We start from the raw sequence: 15,546 nt of genomic DNA, 5'->3' as shown, positions 1-15,546 counted from the left end.
ATGGGGAGATTTCTCTGCAAACCTGAAGGAAGGTCTAGGTTTGTAGAAAAACCAGAAGTTTAATAAACAAACATATGGGTTCAGAGTATGCCAAACAATAGAAGCTTCTTTAGTTTTAAGAAATGAATGGCCACTGAGCTCTCTCAAGAACTTTTGAGCTCTCAGTGGCCATTTGGGGGTATCTAGGCAACTGCAACAATATTCTGTGTATTCCAAGCCTTGGTTTCCTTAGATCAAATTCTGGAGTGGGAGCAGAAGCGGTCAGAAATCAAAACATCCATGGAAACAGTTCCTTCTCCTGTCACATCTTCTGACAGAGAAGAACTCACTGGGGCTGGGGCAGCCAGTGGCCAGCATGTAATTTGATTGGATAAATTATCACGGTACCACCAACACAGAATGGCCAGATCCAGGTAAATAAAGATGGGGAGAGGCAGGAGACAAGGATGCAGGAAAAGGAAAAGGAAAGGCTATTGGGCCTGGGGGTGGGGGGAAAGGAGAACTAGAGTAGTGAAGGGGACATGGGCCTGCCAACAGGCAGGAGGTCAGGGCATGGGGATATCAGATGGTGGTGGAAGTAATGTCAGTCCTCTCTAGGAATTACCTGTAGCTCTATGATTTTTCCAGTTCCTGGAATGGCATGATGTTGGCCAACAGCCACTTAAAAATTTTTATTCTTCAGGACATTCCAAGCGGGGATGGGCAACTGGGCAAGGCTGGCAACTTAAAAGCTGGTATCCATATAGATACAACATATAGGATTTGGGTGCTTGTCTTGGCTTGGTAGATGTGAAGCGTGGCAGGGACTGATTGCCTTTTAGGAAGAAAAAGTGTTTTAATTGTGCTAGACGATATTTGGATGCAATAATTGTCCTCGTTTGGTGAACAGTCCTTTTGGTATGAAAGTTGGAAATGAGGCCTATGTATTTGAACTGCTTGGCTAGGTCAGTGGGATGGTTAGCAACCTTCCAGCTATATTTGTGCCAGTTTTCGGCAAAACCCAAAAAATTTATTTTCGTGTAGTTGACTGTTAGGGAATTATTAATGCAGTAGCTGTGAAAACTTTGGAGATCACTATGGAGATAGATGCAAGGGTGGGATAATATAACCGTATCATCTGCATAGAGCAATAGTGGTGTCAGAAGATAGCCCACTTGGGGGGAGGGGGGGGGCGGGTATATTCTGCTGGTATATTCCAGTATTAAACAGCGTGAGCTCCATCCAGGAGCACCCTCGTTATGGCCGGTTCTACTGCATGGGAGAAAGTTGGGACTCCTCCAGGACTTATGCAGTCAGTCCCATCCTGGATCTTTTGAAAGTGGCCTGAACAGAGAGGGTCTTGCTACTTCCAAGAGTGGGAAATAAGGCAAGTGGCCAGGTTGATCATTTTGTTGTGTTTAACACTGCATCTTTCTGACGGTTTTCATTAGGGAAATAGTTGGTTTCACATGAATTATGTTTAAAGGCTCTCCATTTTGCATCCATCGTTTCACGCAGGAGGTTCTCTGATGGTTGTTCTTTCAAGAAAAGGGGGTTGTGTCCAGATGATCTAGGGGGGATCCAGAACCTGGCTAAGATAGACCAGGTTTAAGAGCTGTTTTTAAGCAGACGTTCCCTTCCCTGTGTGTTTCGTTTGAGGGCATCCATGTGTACCTTAATAACTTGGTGAAGTTAGCTGTGGAGAAATACTCATTGTAGCAAGATAGACTTGCTGTGTTGGACAACTGCTATGCACTTGCGTACACACAGTGAATGTTAAAAGCAGATTTTTTTTTTAAAGGGAGAGTTTCTATGGTTGCAGTGATTTTCTCCCACCTAAAAGCAGTGCTCTTCATCTAAAGAATTGGTATTCACTATTATTCATGATATCATTTGATTAATTCTTCTGCCTACTGGCAGTTTTAAATTATTGATTCTAACTAGTGGTTGTTATGTATTCTATTGTATTTTATTGTTATTTACATTGTAAGCCACCTGGAGTTCTTGTAAGGTACAAAGGCAGCTGAGGAATGTTTTAAATAACAAATAAAAAGATTCAACCACTACGGTATGAAAGGGGTTGGACCCCGTGGCAGCAGAGAGGCCTTCTTCCTCTAATGCCGGAACCTCATGCATCAATGAAAAGCTCCTTTTGCTCCTGTCCTGCCCCCGGCGCCTGCACACCGTGATGCTGTGAATATGCCGGTATGAGTCTGATGCTGTGAATATGCCGGTATGAGTCTCAGTGAGTACAACTGTCTCTCGCTGTACCTTACAACCAGAGGTGGGATCCAGCAGGTTCTCACAGGTTCCCGAGAGTAGGTTACTAATTATTTGTGTGTGCCGAGAGGGGGTTACTAATTGGTGATTTTGCCACATGATTTTTGCCTTAGATACCCCCCTCCTCTCAGCAGTAGCACGCAGAACTTGGAGCAGTCTAGCAGGAGGTGCACTGGCGTGCATGGCAGCCTGCACCTGCGTGCATTCGTTTCCCGCCCAAGGACCAGTGCACCAGCTACGTCCTTGCCACAGCCCCGCCCAGGAATGCCCCGCCCCCAGAATGCTCGGCCACGCCCCCATCGTGCCCAGCCCAGCCCCATTGGCCCTACGCCACAGTTTGAATCCCACCACCACGGGAACCTGTTACTAAAATTTTTGGATCCCACCACTGCTTACAACCACACCACAGCTTAGGATAGCAACTCAGGCTGCAGCTGGATATGGCATTCCCAACACCAGCCAGGACACCCCTACCATCTCTCGGGCCTCATGTTACATGCACTGACAAGAGGAGCAGAGGGCCTCGGCAATGGGAATCCCACAAAAAGTTACGAGCATTTCCTCTGTTGTGACTCAATTTCTTATCTCAGTAGTTTCCAGCAGTGTCTTATGCGCAGAGGGCACAGGGTACGCATATGGAGTGTTTTAATTTATTGTCAAAGGTTTTCATGGCCGGAATCACTAGGATGTTGTGGGTTTTCCAGGTTGTATGCAAATCTTGTTGGTCTCTGAGGTTCTACCAAACCGAAATTTCGGTTGTCAGCTGCCCAACTCAGCTACCCTCTGAAATGCATTGACCCTTGACGTTAAACCATTTAAAAAAAAACAGTGGTAATATTTGATAGAAGAAGGAATTGCTTGAGTACAACAGCTTCTAATCATCTTTCGAGCAACTCCTTTAAACGCATATGTTAGAAATACTGATTACGTAATTTCTTTCCTGTAAAGTATTTTTAAAAGAATGTAATCTTTGTATTGTCGAAGGCTTTCACGGCCGGAATCACTGGGGTGCTGTGTGGTTTCCGGGCTGTATGGCCGTGTTCTAGCAGCATTCTCTCCTGACGTTTCGCCTGCATCTGTGGCTGAAGAGGATCTGAAGATGCCAGCCACAGATGCAGGCGAAACGTCAGGAGAGAATGCTGCTAGAACATGGCCATACAGCCCGGAAACCACACAGCACCCCAATGTAATCTTTGTGTTAACTTATTTTCTGGTCTTGTGATTATTATGATGTTTTGAGCTTTCCTTTTACGTTTCCTCAGTGCTGAACGCTTTTTCATTTGACAGGTGACCTTGGGGAAAGTGTTAAAAGTCATTGTGGTGATGCGGAGCCTTTTCATTGACCGAACCATTGTCAAGGGGTATCATGAAAACGTCTACACAGAAGATGGCAAGGTGGGTGTTGCTTTCTCCTCTCCCTCCATTGCAAATGTTGTGTGGACACAAGCGGACGAGAGCAGAAAATCAAGTGTCCAGAACCGTCCTGCCACTTGCCCACGAAGCGATACTGAGATCATGCACAGCATTTAACTTTCAATTTAAATAATTTCTCTCCTGATTTTTCCATACACCTGTGCATCTGCTAGCTCCCCGAGCCCTCTTGCCCCTGCTTGAATTTCTAATTCCTCACCTTAGACCTCTGTTTGCCTCATTATTAGCATCATCCAGGGGGAAAGCGTTTTCAGAATGTTTGAGAGCGTCGGTAATCCAGAGTTCAGCATTCTCCCCTTATCTCCCCCCCCGAACCACTGGGTAATGTTATGCCCCCACCACCACTTGGTAATGTTATCCCCCCCCCGAACCACTGGGTAATGTTATGCCCCCCCCAACCACTTGGTAATGTTATCCCCCCCCCGAACCACTGGGTAATGTTATGCCCCCCCAACTACTTGGTAATGTTATCCCCCCCCCGAACCACTTGGTAATGTTATCCCCCCCCAACCACTTGGTAATGTTATCCCCCCCCGAACCACTGGGTAATGTTATGCCCCCCCAACTACTTGGTAATGTTATCCCCCCCCCCGAACCACTTGGTAATGTTATCCCCCCCCCGCCGAACCACTGGGTAATGTTATCCCCCCCGAACCACTGGGTAATGTTATGCCCCCCCAACTACTTGGTAATGTTATCCCCCCCCGAACCACTTGGTAATGTTATCCCCCCCCGAACCACTGGGTAATGTTATCCCCCCCCAACTACTTGGTAATGTTATCCCCCCCCGAACCACTTGGTAATGTTATCCCCCCCCCCCGCCGAACCACTGGATAATGTTATACAGGCAACTCGATAAACCCCATGGTGAGGAATCAGGGGCCAGTGCTCGGCTGGTTGTGTCCGCCGGGGGGGGGGGGGGGTTCTGCGTTTTGAATGGCATCTATTAAAGCAAAGTGTGACCTGTTTCCATGAGCGATTTGCTTTATGAAACACTCACCCTGCTTGAACCCCCTAATTTCTCTTGGCTGCACACACTCCATATGGCTTTCTGTGCAGCATTAGAGGATGCTAATGGGACCTGACAGCCTTCAACTCGGTTTGTTTCTCTCTTCCGAGTAGAACGGGCTCTTATTTAGGCACCCACCCGGGGTTCACCTTTCCCCAGTAACAAGTACTAAGCGCTCCTGTCTCTTGCAGTCTTCCGCTTGTTCTCAATATCTTTCTCCTTATTATGAATCCCATTAAAATACAAAGTTCATTTTAACCAGGCGAGTACTTGGCACCCATAGGCCATGTTATAATGAGAAGAGAATTATTTTTCACCAAAAAAAAGAGAGAGAGAGAGAGAGAGACTTCCTTAGACCGTGTTATATACCGACCTGCCCTGAGCGCCTCGGACGCATTCCTGTTTCACAGAAAATAAAGATTGGCTGCTCTGCCAAAAAGAATACATTGCTCCATTTTCCAGGTAAAAGAATCTCCCTGGTAAGGGCAAGATTTTAGCAGATGTCCGGGATCGTCCTGTCTTCAAACCGGTTACAGCTAGACAGGGGTCAGGACACAGCTCAGACCAGCCTCAAAGATCCGGGAGGCGAGAAGTGTGCCGCTCTCCCTCTTGCGTTGATTGACAGCGTGAGCCCAAAAAGGGTTGTGTGTATCTCCTGGGAACCTTGCCTTGTGGGAGCTGTGTGCACACCACAAATAGATAGATGCAGGATGCTACTTCTGTGGGCTTAGGTTTTCTGACACCTGTCTCAATAAAGTTCATTGCATTTTTGCATCCAGAATAAAGTAGGCAAGAGGTGTTGAAGGGATGGAACTCTCGTTGGGATGCCAAGTCCCTCCGGCCTCTGGCAGGGGAATAAGGGTTCGGGTTGCCAGATGCCACTTAGAAAATTTCTGTAGATCTGGGGAAAGATCTTAGGGAGGACAGGGATCCAGTGGGGTGAGTAATGCCATAGAGCAATGATGGCGAACCTTTTCGAGACCAGGTGCCCAAATTGCAACCCAAAACCCACTTATTTATTGCAAAGTGCCAGCACGGCAATTTAACCTGAATACTGAGGTTTTAGTTTAGAAAAAACGATTGGCTCCGAGGCGTGTGTTACTCAGGAGTAAGCTTGGTGGTAGTCAGTGGCTTTGCTTTGAAACAACCCAGCAACTCTTCCAACTTACGACCTTAGGAGGGTTTACTCAGAAGCAAGCCCCATTGCCAGCAACCGAGCTTACTCCCAGGTAAAGAATTGCACTTTAGTTCTTTGCATGAAAATCAGTGGGGTTTAACAGCGCTTGACAGGGTTACCTACACTGCTTCCCCAAAACTAGATCTTAGGTTTAATGCTAATAATCGAGCCCAGCAGCCGAGGCCAGCCTAGATATGGGGGGGGGGGCACTCTGTGCGTGCCCACAGAGAGGGCTCTGAGTGCCACCTCTGGCACCCGTGCCATAGGTTCGCCACCACTGCCATAGAGCATAGGTGTCAAACTCGCGGCCCTCCAGATGTTATGGACTACAGTTCCCATCATCCCCTGCCAGCATCAGCATCATGAACTGTCATCCATAACATCTGGAGGGCCACGAGTTTGACACCTGTGCCATAGAGTCTCCCTCAAAGCATCCGTTGTCTTCAGGGGAACTGATCTTTGTAGTCTGGCGATCAGCTGCAATTCCAGGGGATTCCCAGATTCTACCTGGAGGCTGCCATCCCTCAGTTTTAACATCATTCTATCCCCGCCCCTGTTTTTACATACAAGTGGAAGTCTGATTATTGAAGTGGTCCCGGGACCACAATCTCTGTTGTGTCACCAGCCATACAGGAACAAACCTTGAGCTTCTGCTTCTCCCCACACACACAATTTCACTAGTTTACCTGCTAGTTTTCCTTGATGTGTCTTAGACCAGGCTGGAATACTGAGCTGGAAACTCATTTATTTAGTATTTTGGAGAGCCCGCATGGTATAGTGCAGGGGTCTGCAACCTGCAGCTCTCCAGATGTTCACGGACTACAGTTCCATGATGGGAATTGTAGTCCATGAACATCTGGAGAGCCGCAGGTTGCAGACCCCTGGCATAGTGGTTAAGAGGGGCGGATTCTAATCAGGCGAACCACATTGGTGTGTAACAGACTGCGAAACACCTCTGAAGATGCCAGCCACAGATGCAGGCGAAACGTTAGGAACAAGATCTACCAGACCACGGCCACACAGCTCTGAAAACCCACAACAACCACGTTTGTTTTCTCCGCTGCTCCACATGAAGCCCGTTTGGTGAGCTTGGGTCAATCACAGTTCTCACAGAACTCTCTCATCCCCACCTACTTCACAGGAAGAGAGAGGAAGGGAAAGAGTTTGTAAGCCACTTTGAGACTCCAAATTGTTGAAGAAAGCAGGATATAAATCCTAATTCCTTCTCTACTTCTTTATTCATCGGGGACCCAAAGCAGCTTGCGAAAAGAATCATAAACAATCATAAGAATCATAAACAAATCTATAGTCTAAGAAACCATCAACAAACAAGCATAAATAAGACTTCCTGGGCTGATATTCCGCAGGTCAAGGCCGTAGGTTAAAAGGCTCATGGGAAAATGGGTAGCCTGGTCCTACACCAGTGGCGTAGCGCCCATGGGGAAAGGGGCGCGTGACACCCATGAGCGCTCTTTCAGTGCTTTGTGGGCATTAATTTGAGCAGTGATTGGTTGCCACTGAAGACACACGGATGGTTCTTGGGATGATGGCACGCTTGAAATAAAAAGAAAACCTTGCTGTCTTCCCTCTGTTTTGCCAGTTGTTGCATGACTTAGTTATTCCATACTTTGCGGGTGATACCAAATTATGTAGGGTGGTGAGAACCGCAAAGGATTGCAAAGGGCTCCAAGCGGACCTTGATAAATTAGGTGAGTGGGCAAAGAAATGGCAAATGCAGTTCAATGTAGCAAAATGTAAAGTGATGCACATAGGGGCAAAAAATCAAAACTTCACATACACACTACAGGGGTCAGTGCTATCAGTCACAGACCAGGAAAGGGATTTGGACGTTTTAGTTGATAGTTCCATGGGAATGTCAACTCAGTGCATGGCAGCTGTGAAAAAGGCAAACTCTATGCTGGGGATAATTAGGAAAGGAATTGATAATAAAACTGCAAGGATTGCCGTGCCCTTATCGAAGAGATAGAAAAAGTGCAGAGAAGGGCAACGAGGATGATTGAGGGACTGGAGCACCTTCCCTATGAGGAGAGGCTGCAGCGTTTGGGACTCTTTAGTTTGGAGAGGAGACATCTGAGCGGGGATATGATTGAAATCTATAAAATTATGCATGGGATAGAAAATGTTGACAGACAGATTTTTCCCCCCTCTTTCTCACAATACTAAAACCAGGGGGCATCTATTGAAAATACTGGGGGGAAGAATTAGGACAAATAAAAGGAAACATTTCTTCACGCAATGTGTGATTAGTGTTTGGAATAGGCTGCCACAGGAGGTGGTGATGGCCACTAACCTGGATAGCTTTAAAAGGGACTTGGTCAGATTTATGGAGGAGAAGTCGATCTCTGGTTCCCAATCTTGAGCCTCCTGGATCTGAGATTGGAAATGCCTTAGCAGACCAGGTGCTCGGCAGCGGCAGCAGCAGGCCATTGCTTTCCCATCCTGCCTGTGACCTCCCAAAGGCGTCTGATGGGCCACTGCAAGTAGCAGAGTGCTGGACTAGATGGACTCTGGTCTGATCCAGCAGGGTCTGATTCAGCAGGCTTATACTATCACTTTGTGTGAAGCTCTGGAGGAATATTATAATGTTAATAATATCATAATCAAGCCCCTGGCCCCCCAAAAGCTGGAAAGTAGACAAATTTGATAGTTGGGGACGACACCACTTTGGTGAGAAGAACAGAGGTAATTCCAGATACATATGTTGCTTTGGTATTTGGAGTAGTAACTGAAGCATTTGTAAGAAATGTGTGTTGTAAGAAATGTGTGTTTTGAGTAGAGTTTTGGAGAGAGGTGTACCACGTAGATGTCCTGAGGGAGAGTTCCAGCTACAAGGGGCAGCAGGGTAAAGTAATAATGATTTATTCTTGCCAAACTGAAGATAGGCAATGGCTAATGACACCTAACAACGTTTGTATTGTACAGTAGTTACTCGAAAGGCTTACGGTGTATGCTAGATTGCTTTATTGCACAATGCATCTCTCTCCTGGGGGAGAGAGGTTGCAGTTTTAACTAGCTGTTTATGATATTTTGATTAGCCCAGAGAGCTTGGACTAGGGGGGGTGTCGAAATGAAATAAATAATAATTCCGATTGTTGCCAATTCCAGAGATGTCTGTTTTTCCATTTTTCAGCCAGTTCTCGCTTGGATTCCTCTGCAGTCTCCTCTGGCCCGCCACAGGACTGATGCATTTTAATTAGCCATGTAGCAGTTGGTACTGGTGGCATCGGGCCAACCCTAATTTTGGGCATATTCTTTCTGCAGCACAGTCCAAGTATAGCAGGCAGTTACCGCTGGTGGCATCCAGGTTCCCAAACAAACAAATAAAACCCTCGTGGGGCAGGCTTCGAGCGGAACCATTTTAATAAAAATCACGACCGCTGTAACATTTCTTTGCCAGTCCTGGCCGGCTTTGTGGAAGTCCTGGAAATAGGGGGAGGGTCATGACAGAGATTTGGCAGTGGGCTAGCTGAAATGCTGCCAGAGCAAATAGCTCGGTTGGACCCCAGAGTCCCGGTCGAATCGCCCCGTTAAGCAACCTGGTTTATGTTAATGCTACGGCTTCATTAATTACCCCATATCAATAAGAAAAGGCAGGTTTTTTTTGCCTCCCAGCATAAGTAAGGAGAAGAAATAGTGGTATCAAAGGAGAGCTTCAAAGACAGTCAGAACCGTCTCTCGAGTAATTTCTGATCCCTGCATTCTTTCCACTTCAAAGCGGGGTGTGTGTGTCTTTGGGTAAAGGGGAGGGGGGTTGAATCCGATTTCTCTAATAAGTGTTGGCACCAGCCCTGTTTGATATTAGATGCAGGGAACATTTTGATTTGTTACCGCCTTTGAAATCGCTCAGACGACCTTCAGAAAATGGCCTCTTGTTACTTGCGCCAGGAGTGGGTGGGGAGCATGGGGCACTGGGAGAAAGAGGAAGGGGGAGAGAGGGGGGGGGCGCAATTTAATTCGCATGCAGAGGATGCCTTGAAATTGTGCTTTCAGCAGCTTTTTAGTTACAAATGTGTGTCTTGATTGAAAGTGAAAAGTTGAAGAATAATAGACCCGCAACAATGCATTGTTTAGCACACCCGTCTCATGTGTCTGGTTTTGTGGAGGAGGGGGGCCGCGCGGCTTGCATATGGTTCCTGTCGCTACTTCCAGGACCTTGAAGGCCACTGAAAATTGCAAGAATTTAACCACATAGGGGCTCTTTAGCCCCTGATGCCAAAGAATTATCATTCAGTGGTCATTTGGTTTGCGTCCAGACATTATTCTTTCTCCACGAGAGTTGATTCTTGTAAAAGGAATGACAGAGAGACTTAATCTGGGGTGAAGCCATGCTTCTCAAATTGCCAGATCTGGCTGGTGGGAAGGGGTGTGTGTGTGTGCCGGACACATCTCGATTATTTTTATGGACAGGTGTGTCAACTTTCTCCCCCGGCTCAGAACATCCAGAGGCTCAGAGCCTCAGTCTGCACAGATTGGAGCACGTTTTTATTTTTCTGTTTCGATACTCGCACGCAGAGGTGGGATCCAGCAGGTTCTCACAGGTTCCCGAGAGTAGGTTACTAATTATTTGTGTGTGCCGAGAGGGGGTTGCTAATTGGTGATTTTGCCACGTGATTTTTGCCTTAGTTACGCCCCTCCTCTCCGCAGTAGCGCGCAGAACTTGAAGCAGTCTAGCAGGAGGTGCACCGGCGTCCGTGGCAGCCTGCGCCTGCGTACATTCATTTCCAGCCCTGCCCAGGAATGCCCCACCCCCGGAATGCCCGGCCACGCCCCCGTTGTGCCCCGCCCAGCCCCATTGGTGCTACGCCACAGTTTGAATCCCACCATCATGGGAACCTGTTACTAAAATTTTTGGATCCCATCACTGCTCGCACACCGAGCATTAGCCTCCCTCTGTCCTTTTTATCCTCACAACAACCCTGTGCAGTAGGTTAAGCTTAAATGGCAGAGACTGACCTGAGGTTTACCAATCAGCCTGCCGTAGCATAGTCGGGACTTGATACTGTGTCTCCCAGATCCTATTCTTACACTCTAACCACTATGCTGCATTGGCTCTGTTACTTTGAGTGGCATAGTTCTTATAGTTGCCACTCTCTGGGAGTTCTGCATGGTTCAAACTACACAGGCAGGGCTCTCCTCATGAAGACGCATATCGTCAGTCTGTGACCTACAGTAGTCCTATGTCTGGGAAGATATGAGCAGGCCACCCAGAACCAGTGGCGTAGCACCAAGGGGACGTGGGGGGCGCTATGCACTAGGTACGCGCCCATGTGGGGGCATGGCGGGGGCGTTCTGGGGTGGGGGCCTGGCAGGGCCACAGGGAGACCCGGGCACAGTTCCCCCTTGCTCCGCCCCTGCCCAGAGCAATCTAGAAACAAACACGCCGCATTATTTGGATTTGGAACCGGGAGACCCGTGTTTGAATCCCTGCTCTGTCATGGAAGATTGCTGGGGGGGGCGGGGTCCTTGGGTCAGTCGTCCGCTCTCAGCCTAACCTGCCTCGCAGGATTGTTGTGAGGATAGAGAAGAATGAGGCAAATCTGTTTTAAGTCCCTGTTGGGGAAAATGGCGGGGTATAAGTTAACTAAATGAACTTCAAATATAGTAACATTTTTAAACTGAGAAACCGCCCGAACAGGAGAGATAAAACGAGAGCGAATGCATGAGATTTTGGAATCAAACAGGGACAGACAGGCAGTCACTGATTTTTGTGGAGATGGCCTGGCTCTTGAAAGCTGTTCTTGATCTATCCCTGACTTATCATAGCATTGCCACTACCATGTTTTCCCAAAAATAAGACAGTGTCTTATAATAATTTTCGCTCCCAAAGATGTGCCATGCCTTACTTTCAGGGGATGTCTTATTTTTCTGTGTTCTGTTTGTCGGGCATGCTTCCAAACAAAAACTTGGCTACGTCTTACTTTCGGGGGATGCCTTATATTTCGCTTGTCAGCAAAACCTCTACTACATCTTATTTTCAGGGGATGTCTTATATTCGGGGTAACGGGATACAGTCCATACGATATTTTTAATGTTACTTAGGAGTGCATTTGCAACTATTGTCAGAACATGTGTTTAGATGAGCAAAATCTAAATGACAGCTGGACCCTCCTTCTAGCAGGTGCCGTGTGCAAATTAGGACTGAGTGCACGACATGTACCGTGTGCAAAACCTGATAAGGTAAGAGCACCTGATTGGTACCACTTTTGTATGTAGTTAGCACAGACAGCAGTGTGATGTGTGCCTGAAAACACCTGTGGTCTGGCGAAGCACTTTGTCAGTAGATAGCAATAAATAGAACTGCACTGGTGACTGTGTGTCTGTCAGTTCTTGTCTACATTGCATCCTGCAAGGTGGTCTACTTCGAGTAAATCCGCTGCTTCAACAACTATCTACTCCCCACTATCTTCCAAAACCTTCCAAAATATCTACTCCCCGCTAAATTCGAAAACCTAGTTAAAAGTTTTGTTTCCTGCCCTTTTAGAGTCGAAACATGTTATTTTTGTTCCTCCTGAAACGTAGCCTACCTCTAAAATGCAGACGTTTAAGAATATGCCGTGACCTTAACTTCTGCTTCACAAAGATCTCCCCACCTTTTGCAGTATTCAAAAGGGAGGGGGCATTTTGTCTGGTCCCCATAGGCAAGCTTTCTGGCTTAATTCAGCAAACTGTTTTCTGTGTCGCTTGTCACTGAATTGCTTATTTTGTGGACACAAGAACAGTGCCAAGGAATGCTTTAGGAGAGATGCTCTTCTGTAGACACAGTTCCGAGGATGTTAAATATTCACATGGGTCAGCACAATCTGTTCCAAATGAATTGAAGCGATCTCGCTGCCTGGGAGGAGGTGTGGTTGCCCGAGAGGGCTTGTTTGCATGTTTTTATACAGTGGCTGTACTGAAAAATCTATCTGCGCGACAGATTTTACTCCAGGAAGGTTCTGGGACGCCCGTGTACTCTTTTCTTAGTAGAACAAGGCAAAGCTGTCTGCCAGGCCTCTGGCTGATTTGGTACACGTCCGTGCGTGCGCGTGTGTGTGTGTGTGTGTGACAACTGACTAATGGTAGCCCTGTAGACTTTTCATAGGTGGTTTGCCATTGTCGGCCTCTTGTGTCATGACCCTGGTATTCCTTGGAGGTCTCCCATCCAAATATGACAGTGTGTGATTGGCCCAAGGTCATCGAGCAAGTTTCCATGGCAGAATAGGGGTATCCCTGATCCTAGTCCAAACTATTTCACTCCTCTGGCTCTTTCAGTGCAAGTACTGGGGCAGAATCAGTCCCCTTGCAGGCAGCCTGGGACAGAGGTGAAGCAAGAGGAAACCGTGCCCGGGGTGTGTGTGCATGTGTGCCCAACGCCCCTGCCACAGCGTTGCCCGCCCTGGAACGCCACACCCCACCATGCCCACTCGATGGCCCGGCCACACTTCTGCCACTGCTCCGCCCAGGGTGTTGCACGCCCCCGGCCCCATGGGCGCTACGCCACTGGCCTAGGACCAGGCTACCTATTTTCCCATGACCTATCAGTCCCCTTATTGTGCATGTGGAGAGGGGCGGCAATGTCAAGGTTGAGAGTTCAGTCTCAGAACTATTTTACTGAATGTGCCCAGCTGGGGCTGTCCTTCAATTGTGGTATCACAGCCTCTCTCCATCATTTCAGGTGGAGGTCTGTTACATCACTTTCTGCCGCATTTCTTTAACTGGCAATGCCCCAGATTGAACCAAGGACCTGCTCCATGCCAGGGAGATGCTCTGACCACTAAGCCTTGAATTATGCTTAAAGGATTGCTAACAGGTTATAGGGCTTGACGTTGCTTCCCGTCCCAGTTTCGGCACAAATCCCAGTCAACGTTAACTATAGGAAAAGGTTATATTAACACAGATGTTAACCCTGCTTAATTCTAAAGAAGGTTCATTGGTAGTTAAAAATTCTGGTTAAGAACAAACCCTCGTTAGCATTAGCCATGGTTTTATACTGGGACTTGCACCAATATCAGTAGTGGTTACATTCCCCGCTTCTCCTCGTGAGTGGCGGAGTCTCATCTGGTGAACCAGATTTGTTTCCCCATTCCTACATTCCTGCTGGGTGACCTTGGGCTAGTCACAGTTCTTCGGAACCCTCTCAGCTCCACCAGTCTTACAAGGTGTCTGTTGTGGGGAGTAGAAGGAGTTTGTAAGTCCCTTTGAGTCTATTTACAGGAGAGAAGACCGGGGGGGGGGGGGTATGAATCCAAACTCAGCCTCCTTCTTCCCCTCTTCCTCCTCTTCTTCATTGTTAGTTTTGAGCTATTTTATATTAAGAACATAAGAACAAGCCAGCTGGATCAGACCAGAGTCCATCTAGTCCAGCACTCTGCTACTCGCAGTGGCCCACCAGGTGCCTTGGGGAGCTCACGTGCAGGATGTGAAAGCATGGGCCTTCTGTTGCTGCTGCTCCTGAGCACCTGGTCTGCTAAGGCATTTGCAATCTCAGATCAAAGAGGATCAAGATTGGTAGCCATAGATCAGGGGTAGGGAACCTGCGGCTCTCCAGATGTTCAGGAACTACAATTCCCATCAGCCCCTACCAGCCAATTGGCCATGCTGACAGAGGCTGATGGGAATTGTAGTTCCTGAACATCTGGAGAGCCGCAGATTCCCTACCCCTGCCATAGATCGACTTCTCCTCCATAAATCTGTCCAAGCCCCTTTTAAAGCTATCCAGGTTAGTGGCCATCACCACCTCCTGTGGCAGCATATTCCAAACACCAATCACACATTGTGTGAAGAAGTGTTTCCTTTTATTAGTCCTAATTCTTCCCCCCAGCATTTTCAACGAATGCCCCCTGGTTCTAGTATTGTGAGAAAGAGAGAAAAATTTCTCTCTGTCAACATTTTCTACCCCATGCATAATTTTATAGACTTCAATCATATCCCCCCTCAGCCGTCTCCTCTCCAAACTAAAGAGTCCCAAACGCTGCAGCCTCTCCTCATAAGGAAGGTGCTCCAGACTTTGTTTATTATTTAAACAGGTGAGATAGTAGGTTCATCAGCAGTTGAAAAATTAGGCAGACTTTTGGCTGAGATGGATTTTGGGGTTAGTTTGGATGTTGTAAAACATTTTTTGTATGTTAAAGTGAATAGAAAATAATTTTAAGTATGATTTTTTTAGCCTGGGTTATGTGGATTCTGAACAGCACTACTCAGAACCTATTGGTTAAATGGGTAATATCTTTTTAACAAAGGTTAAACAGAAAGATTACAGGAAGGTGGATTTCCTAGTATTACTGAATGTTTTATTTCCCCCTACAGCTTGACATTTGGTCGAAATCCAACTATCAAGTATTCCAGAAGGCAAGTCTCTCTTTCTTACTAGCTCCTGTGTGTATAAAATGCGCCTTTTTCATATAGCCTCTAAATAATTAAGGTGCGAAGGGTGAAGAAATATCAAATGGAGAAATACTTAAATTTTGTGTTATCGATGTATACAATAAATGTGTCGCTTTTTCACTCTAGGTTTCATAGGCTGGTGAGTGTTATATGGATGGTAAAGAGTTTTCTATGCGGGAAATCCTGTAGAAGTGATACCCAAGGCAGAGATGTAAAAATATTGGAAATTTTCAAGTCAGAAGAAAGGTTCTTTTTTCAAGAGAAAGAATGGACATTTGGGAGAAAA

General features: G+C 47.0%; 1 protein-coding gene across 1 annotated transcript in view; it reads left to right on the top strand.

Annotated features, from left to right (window-relative positions):
* The window catches only part of LOC125441544 (mediator of RNA polymerase II transcription subunit 27-like), a 136,315-nt gene that overhangs the window by 83,587 nt on the left and 37,182 nt on the right, over positions 1 to 15,546 (top strand). Inside the window, exons 3-4 of the mRNA XM_048512153.1 lie at positions 3,547 to 3,654; positions 15,183 to 15,224. Coding sequence (XP_048368110.1) covers positions 3,547 to 3,654; positions 15,183 to 15,224 — 150 coding nt within the window. The remainder of the gene's footprint in view (positions 1 to 3,546; positions 3,655 to 15,182; positions 15,225 to 15,546) is intronic.

The sequence above is a fragment of the Sphaerodactylus townsendi genome, linkage group LG12 (assembly GCF_021028975.2).
Source record: "Sphaerodactylus townsendi isolate TG3544 linkage group LG12, MPM_Stown_v2.3, whole genome shotgun sequence".
NCBI lineage: Eukaryota > Metazoa > Chordata > Lepidosauria > Squamata > Sphaerodactylidae > Sphaerodactylus > Sphaerodactylus townsendi.
This window is presented reverse-complemented; position numbering and strand designations above follow the sequence as displayed.